We start from the raw sequence: 9,236 nt of genomic DNA on the forward strand, positions 1-9,236 counted from the left end.
AGAACTGCATTCTGCTGCAAAAATAACCAACACAATAAACGCAAAAACAACCCTTCAGAATTTACTAAATTTGTGGGTTGCTATTTAAAATTCAATATAACATCGAACCCGTTTTTATTATTTGTAATTGATTACTAACAACTTCTAAATAGCTTCTCTGAGAATGTAGTGTTTTATTAAAAACTACATTATTTCTTATAAAATTTGTGAAATTATGATAATTCTAGTGCTGTGTTGAACGGAGTTGTGAATTTTTATATCCGCAATAACCGTAATTTTCGCCTCTTTTGAACGTTTTCTAATTCAACCCACCATAACTTCTTTATCTTTACTACTAAATTTATTTTTTACGATTCAATGAAATCTCTTCATTGTAGCATAGATACTAAAAATTTCTTAACCTAAATTGAACTGAACCTAAATTTGAACCACTTTTTATTATTTATCGAGTTGATAATGAAAATCATCATGGCATTGTTCAGAATTAAATTATTCGGAGTAATAAATTATTCCTCAATCGAATCTCCGGGGGAAACAGCGATGAACAAATGTATCAAAACAATCAAGTTAAGTTTTGCAATATTGATAATATAATTAGGTAATGTTATCCATGGTTCAAGTCCAAATTCATACCTCAAACATAATCCATGGATTTAACAAGCTATAGACTCGAAATAACAAAAACCACATTCATTTTATAAACAGATGTCTTCAAGACGAAGTCACACCAAATTTTGCAAAGATAACATGAAAAAAGTTAAAAACGTCAACAAAGAACCATTTATAGAATACAATAACAAAGAAGACGCACTTCGAAACATTAAACAACATCTATGAAACATTTGCTAAAAAACAAAGAAGCTTTCATAACCATTTTCATCAACTGGAGATAGAAGAAGCATTTGAAAATCCTTTGTTTGTTAAATATGTTTGTCAGTAAAAACAAAAAAAAACATAATTACTCTAAAACTTTTATCAAATTGCCATAAAAAACATGGATATAATGAAAAAATAAAATTTCAAAACGGTGCATAAATTTATATAAGAACTTGGACCTGAAAAATGGTTATATCTGACCTAAGGGGCAACTTAATGCGCCCTTTTGGTCCACTAATGCCCATACTACTCCGGATCCAACTGTCTTTGAAGCATCCAGGAAAGGACTCCCCTTTTGAGTTGAGGCTCAGCCTTCGTCCAATCATCCCTGCTTCTAAATATGACTTTATACAGCAGGTCGAAATTATATTCTGTCGGCATATGATCGGTTTTAATTTCAATCAAGTGATTTACACATTGGTCCCTGAGGATTTTGAGGTGTCCTCTGAGGTTACCTTGCATCAACTTGAGTGAAGAGCATGTTTTCAGTGATAAGCCACTAATGGCTCAATGAAACGTGAATCCATTTTTTGTTAAGGGGTTCAACAAGTCATCAAGTACGAGACACCATAGGAGAGGTTAAAGCACTCCCACTTGGGGGAAACCTTTAAGTGCCTTAATAGTCAACGATTCTCCTCCCAGACTGGCTGTGATCTGTCGAGTTTTCAGCAGGACTATATACCTGCCTTTTGCGTTTAGAGCTTTCTCTATGGATTCATAGGAGGTGAACGCGCAGTATAAGAAAAGAACTGGGTTTAATAAAACGGTGCTGGTTCAGAGATATAAACAATAAAATTAAAGCGTAAAAAAAATGTAGGAAAAGTAGAATAAATAAAAGAAGATGATTAAATTACGATTCTTACGTTTAATTTTCACTGCACTAGAGTAATAATTTTAAACGACTTTTTTGATGCGCACAATACTGTAGTCGCGTTAAAAGGCGAGTGTGAGCGCATGCTCTCGTGTTAAGATAACACAGCCCAGTTAAGCGCACGCACATGCGTGTAAATTATTCTGAGGGTGACGCGGCGCGAACATTCCACCCACCAACAAAAGGTGAAATAACCCTTTTTTACAATAATATTTATGAAATATGAATAGTTATTTGACGGTGTGAAGGTTAAAGTTTGAGTGAATAAGCATAACATACGGTGAGTAGACGAAAATAATTAATTAGTTTGACAAGTAAACAAAAAAAACATGTGACTAGATTCGGTTTTGTCTTAAATCGGTAAGGTACAAATCTTCGTGGTTGGACGAGTTAACCTCCCATTTTTGGTTTTAATGGTGATGACTCGGATAACACCATCAATTCCGGGATGAACCTCTTCAATTCTCCCTGTTTCCCATTGAAGTGGGGGTCGCTGTTCATTTCGAATGAGTACCAGATCACCAATAGACGGTGTTGGAGACGAAGCGTTCCATTTTCCTCTTTGTTGAAGTGAGTACAAATATTCAACGTGCCACCTTTTCCAAAAATCTTGTACCATCTTCTGTATCAGTTTCCAGCGATCCAAACGGTTGATCGGTACTTGAGTGACGTCAGGATCTACAACAGAAGCATTAAGGGGTTCCAAACACAAGAAATGTGCTGGAGTTAGTGGTTGAAGATCATTGGGATCTTCAGTCATTGCGGAAAGCGGCCTCGAATTCAATACAGCTTCGATTTGCGTCAGGATGGTATACACTTCCTCAAACGTTAGTTTTTGATCTCCAATAACTTTAATCAAATGGGATTTAACAGATCTTACTCCAGCCTCAGCCAACCCATTAAAATGGGGAGCCCCTGGAGGATGAAATTGCCATGTGAGTTCCAATTTTTGACCGGAAACCTCAGCCATCTCTCGTAATTTGTTGTAGGCGCCCACAAAATTAGTTCCCTGATCTGATAAGATTAACGTACATCGACCTCTTCTGGAGGTAAATCGTCGTAGAGCCGCTATAAATGCTTCAGTAGATAGATCTGAAACTAGTTCTAAATGTATCGCTTTGGTAGACGTACACACAAAGACACAAATATAGGATTTGACAAACCGCGCTCCTCTGGTGCGACTAATGGTGGTATAAATCGGTCCAGCGAAATCGACAGCGACTCTGGAGAACGCCTTCACCTCGGTTACTCTAAATTGAGGCAAATCCGCCATCCTCGGAGCATATGATCGGGGCTTGCATCGAAAACAACGGATACATCGTGATACGACCCGATGAATGACACTTCGAGAAGCGATGATCCAATATTGACGCATTACCAGAGCTTGTAGCGACCGTTGTCCCGGATGAAGGTATTTTTCATGTATATGTTCCACAATTAATTCACTGACACGACTATTTTTAGGTAGAAGTAACGGATGTTTGTGATCGAAGGGGATCATAGCAAATTTTATACGACCACCCACCCTAATCAAACCATCTCTATCAAGAAAAGGTGCTAACTTTCTAAATGATTTATCAGGGATCTTATTCTCGTTAATTGTAGTAAATAATTGTGAAAAATGTTGATGTTGGACATAACGGACAATCGAAGATAAAGATTGTTGGAGCTCAAACGGGGATAATTGGATGGTAAAATAACGGTTTTGTTTGCGGCAGTGAATAATAAAACGTTGAATGTAGGCCATAATCCGTTGGATTTTTGAAAGTGAAGAGAATCTCATGAGGAGAGTGTCTATAAAAGTAAGTTTTGTTTCAATGGTAGTAATTATATTTGATTTTTGTTCATTAATTACTTCTGTGCTTTCACAGGGAATAGATTTAATAGATGGCCAGTATTCCGGAGGATGACAGAGCCAGGAGGGGCCCCTCCACCATAGATCGTGAGCGATTAACTGATCTGGAAAAAGACCTCGAGAGCCACAGTCTGCAGGATTATCGGAAGATGGTATGTATCTCCAATAATCTGAAGGTAAAATTTCTTGGATATATGAGACTCGATTGGCAACGAAAATTTTCCATCTAGTAGGCAATGAAGAAATCCACGCTAGGGTGACTTTGGAATCGGACCACGCGTAAATTACATCGAAAATGATTGTGGTTGATAACATGTCCTTAATAGTTTTAAGAAGATCAACGAGTAGAACAGCGCCACAAAGTTCGAGACGAGGAATAGATATTGTCTTAAGAGGTGCAACTCTAGATTTACCGCAAAGAAAAGAGGTATTAATAGATTGGTTATGACTTTCACAGCGTAAATACGCTACTGCACAATAACCTGATTGCGAGGCGTCACAAAAAAGATGAAGTTGAACGGATTTAGTGTCAGACGGAATCATCAATCGAGGTATTCTTAAATCAGAAATAAAAATAAGACCTTTCTTAAAGATTTCCCAATTTTTAGATATGTGACCAGGAGGACTTTCATCCCATTCAATTTTTAATTGCCACAATTGTTGGATAAATTGTTTAGCCTTTAAGGTGCACGGAGTCAAGAAGCCTAAGGGGTCGTAGACACGAGCGATTTCCGAAAGTATGGAACGTTTTGTGGAAAGGGAATTGCGGGGACAATAGGAAAATTTAAAATCATCTGTTGTGGGATCCCATTGCAGACCCAAAACTTTAATGTAACTGATTTCATCGTAATCCATTGATATTGGACGCTGTAAATCTGTTTCAGATACTTCTTGTAAGACGTGAGTGCAATTACTCGCCCATTTTCTCAATTTAAATCCCCCTCTGTTCAATAGGTCAATCAATTCTCGCTGTAGCTCCAAAGTCTCTTGCACTGATTGAGCTCCTGTGACTATATCGTCAACGTAAATGTTGTTTTTTAGAACGGTTGAAGCCCTCGGAAACTGATCACAATAGATGTTAGATAACTCGACTAGTGTTCGCAAGGCAAGAAAAGGTGCCGATGCCACTCCATAGGTCACAGTATTTAAAATATATTCTTGAATAGGTTCAGTTGAAGAGAATCTCCATAAGATTCGCTGAAAGTTTCTGTCTTCAGGTGAAACAAGAATTTGTCGATACATTTGTTGGATATCGCAGACAAATGCATACTTAAAACATCGAAAAGACGATAAAACCTTTATTATGTCTTGTTGCAATTTATGTCCCACCAAAAGGGTGTCATTTAACGATGTACCATTAGATGTTGGTGCTGATGCGTCAAACACAACTCTAATTTTTGATGAAGGGTTTTCAGAACGAAGCACGCAGTGATGCGGAATGTAGTAGGTTCTATCAGAAGGAGGTTTGAAAGAGTTAGCAAGAGACATGTGGCCTGACTGAAGATAATCTTTCATAAAGTTGATATAATCACTTCTTAACGACGGAGTTTTTAAGAGACGGTTTTCTAAAGACATAAAACGTTTCAACGCTGTCTGGTAGGAATTGCCCAGGACTGGATTTGGTTTCTTAAAAGGCAGAGAAACGATGAATCGACCTGTTGATGTTCGTTTATAATTATTTTTAAAATGATTTTCACATTTATCCTCTTCACACGTTAATAGCGTTCTTTCAGGAATGGATTCCAGTTCCCAGAATCTTTGAATTGAGTTATCAAGCGAATAATCAGTAGTAGATAAACACGTTGACAGTGAGGTCGTGACTGAGAGCGAAGATCTCCCCATTAGAATCCAACCAAATACGGAATTAACTGCAATTGGATGGTTCGGTTCTCCACGAAGACGTCCTTCAGTGATAATTTGAGGAACTAGTTCTGCGCCCAGTAACAAATCCACCGAGTTAAGACTTGAATGGTGCTCTGGAGGGATGTTCAATTGTTGAAGATGAGGATAAAGCGGAACAAGGGACGCAATGGATGGTTGGTCAGAACAAATGCTGGGAGTGATAATAGCGTCAAAGTCAAAGGAAGGTTTCGATGACTGTATAGGTTGGATAGAGCAGGTAACAGAGCCTTTATTACAGATGGATGTCATTGCATTTAATCCCTGGATTTCTAGACAAGAAGTTTGCTTTCGTGGTAGTTGAAGTCGTTTTGATAGATTAGATGTTATAAAATTGGACATACTGCCCGAGTCGATTAATGCTTTGACACGATGTAATTTTCCAAATCGATCCTGAATCTTTACAATAGCAATAGGTAGTAAGATGTTTGGATTACTTTCCTTCATTGATGTCTGAATTGTATTATAAGATGTTCCGACATGAACAGATGGAGAAGTTTGTGTCTTGAAGTGGAGTAATGTGTGGTGATGTTGATTGCAGGTACGACATCTATGAGAAGACGAGCAATTATGAGTAGTGTGTCGTTGACTTAGACAATTTCGACAAAGATTATGATCTCTAGCGATGGATAACCGTTCTCCAGCTGATTTGGATGTAAAATTCGTACAACGGTAAATTGGATGGGCTTCATGACATAAGATACAGTTAGTAGTCGATGAATTAGAATGATGTTCTTCAATCTTCATATTTACTGATTTAGCTCTGATGTTTGATTTTGATGAACTCGGAGATGTGCTGTCACTTGATGTCAATAATACCGATTCTAGGGCCTTTGCTCTTTTTTCTAAGAAATCCACAAGTTGCTTATAAGTTGGAATGTCATATGCTGTATGTTCAGCTTCAAAAGTGGTTTTTGTAGGTGTGTTCAGTTTTTGAAGCACGATATTAAATAATAGAAAATCCCACTTATCAACAGGGAAACCCAAATTACGAAAACCTTCAATATTTTCATGGAAGGTATCAATCAAAATTCGAAGACTTTTAGAGGAATCGTCTTTCAGGGGTTTTAAATGAACGATTTCGTTAAAGTATAACGTTGCCAAGTGACGTTTATTCTGGTAGCGGCCTTTTAACGTTTTATATGCTATTTCGTAATTGGCGTCTGTCACAGGAAAACCCTTTAACAGGTTAAACGCTTCGCCACTTAGGGACATGAGAAGATACTGATATTTGGCAATTGAAGAAAGAGATTTGTTTTCGTGAACCATCGTTCGATAAAGATCGAAAAAGGTATGCCATTCTTTATGATTACCACTGAACGTAGGCAATGCTAACTTATTTAATTTCAGAGCAGATATAGATGAGATTTCAGAGGATTCCGTTGAAGGTTGAGGGGACAGTTGATGGAATATCGCCCTTGTAGTGTAGTAAGCAGTATCAGCCTTTAGTCGTATGTCGTCATGAGCCTCAAAGTCCTTCTCTTCAATCAAACCAATAATCGTATTGTGAGTACTTTTGAACTCTTTGTAGATTTCCTCGGCATCTGGAGCTCGTTCAAGAAAAATTTGTTTTTGGATAGGGTCAGACGGGAGTGCTTGACCAAGGGCCATGGTCTCGTTTAAACGATTGTATAGACCGTTGCGACGTAGGGTAAGTTTAACAATCTTGTCTGTCATCACGGGAAAAATCAAATAAAATATCCAAAAGAATTATGGAGAAGAACGAAATTAAAAAAAAGAATTCTCAAAAAAAAAGGTAAATGAAAATAATTTAAATAATCGAAGGGAAAAGAAATTAAATATTTAAATGGTAAGAATTGTCGAAAAATGCGGTGCTAAAAATAGCGTAATCCAGTTTTTGATTTTCCAGATGGCCAACAAAGAGACGTGACCCCGTGGATAAATGCAAAAAAACGCGGATTTAAGACGAAAATTAAATGAAAAATGCGAAAAAATGTAAAAATAACGAGAAATAAATCAAAATTAAACGAAAATTCCGGAAGAATCCGGCTCGAAGGACCAAATGAACGCGCAGTATAAGAAAAGAACTGGGTTTAATAAAACGGTGCTGGTTCAGAGATATAAACAATAAAATTAAAGCGTAAAAAAAATGTAGGAAAAGTAGAATAAATAAAAGAAGATGATTAAATTACGATTCTTACGTTTAATTTTCACTGCACTAGAGTAATAATTTTAAACGACTTTTTTGATGCGCACAATACTGTAGTCGCGTTAAAAGGCGAGTGTGAGCGCATGCTCTCGTGTTAAGATAACACAGCCCAGTTAAGCGCACGCACATGCGTGTAAATTATTCTGAGGGTGACGCGGCGCGAACAGGAGGTAATATCAAAAGCACATTCCATATCTATGAATGCACATAAGGCTATTTCTTTGGTTGCAATTGTCTCCTCTAAAATGCACGTTAAAGCATGGAGAGTAATAATTGTTGATTTTGCTTTCTGATAAGCATGTTGGCTTAGATGAAGAAGATTGGTGACAAGCACTCTATTCCCAAGATATTGATCGAGTATCTTTTTCATCCCTTTGAGGAAAAATGAAGTTAAGTTGATTGGTCTATTCCTAATGAATGGTTGCTATCAAGATTCATTCTTCAAAAAGAAGAATGCCAAATATTGCTCCAATTACCATATGATATGCCCGATAGCTCATTGTGGCGTTGCACATATTCCCTGCCACATTGATTTTACTTACTTTTCCAAAAAATCTAGAAATCGGTTATTTTGCGTTGCTATGTATAAGTTCATTTTTTTTATTGATTGAATAGACTTAGAATTTTTTTAGTTTACAAATACTAAATCTTTTTTTAAAAATACTGGTTATATTATTTTATAATATGTGAGAAAACCCCCACACTCATGCATTAAAAGTCTTGTTGAAGTCTTGTTATTATGGGTAATATAATAGAATAACCAGAAAATTAAATACAGATTCATCAACGACACACAATTTAGACTCCATAAAGACCTAGAAACAAGGGACGCACTGTTTCTATTCAATATCATTAACAAAGATGCCTAGACATAAACCAGGGCCTATTCGTATGCTTATAGACTATAACAAAGCCTCGATATAGTTAGACATAACTAACTTAGTCAAACGTTAAGACGGAGAAAGATAGACCTAAGAGACTTAAGAATAATTTCAAATCTCTAATTCATTTAAATTAATGACGTTGCAATAAGTTAAGTTATGCCGACATCCGGTTCCCATAAATTCTCATAATGAGTGACAAATATCGACTTATCATTAAATAGCAATTGAATAGCATTGAAGCAAAACAAAACATATGCTGATAATAAAAACAACTCAAGACAACTGTCGAATATAATATAATTAACCTATTGAAATGATAAAACAATACAAATATATGAATACGAATGTGTGAATGAGGACGACAACAACTCTCAAGAGGTTCGAATTAGAATTACGCGGGCAAGCAGTACATTTACGGAAATGAAAAAGCTTTTCTTTGTCAATCCTTAAAACCTACATGATTTTTCTATGCACTTCGTGAAATTATCATGAATTCAAGGCAATTTTGAAAGAAGTAGTGAATTTTTATGTCCGCAGAAAACGCAACTTTCCCTTCTATTGAGCGCGTCCGTGTTCAATTTATCATAGCTTCTTTATCTTTATTATTGTATTAATTTGAAATATTTTAGTGAAATCTACAAGGATATTGTAATGTTAATGGATTTTTCTATTCATTATAAG

General features: G+C 36.4%; 1 protein-coding gene across 1 annotated transcript; it reads right to left on the reverse strand.

Moving 5' to 3' along the window:
- Positions 1 to 2,099: 2,099 nt before the first annotated feature.
- LOC139431793 (uncharacterized) lies at positions 2,100 to 7,112 on the reverse strand. The gene has a single exon (XM_071199972.1). It carries the CDS (start codon positions 7,110 to 7,112, stop codon positions 2,100 to 2,102), a length of 5,013 nt encoding a protein of 1,670 aa, XP_071056073.1.
- Between the last annotated feature and the right edge of the window lie 2,124 nt (positions 7,113 to 9,236).

This window comes from Onthophagus taurus, chromosome 11 (genome assembly GCF_036711975.1).
Source record: "Onthophagus taurus isolate NC chromosome 11, IU_Otau_3.0, whole genome shotgun sequence".
Classification (NCBI taxonomy): Eukaryota; Metazoa; Arthropoda; class Insecta; order Coleoptera; family Scarabaeidae; genus Onthophagus; species Onthophagus taurus.

Bases quoted from the DNA above. Each gene is read 5' to 3' on its own strand.
- LOC139431793 (XM_071199972.1), bottom strand. From the start codon at position 7,112: ATGGCCCTTGGTCAAGCACTCCCGTCTGACCCTATCCAAAAACAAATT.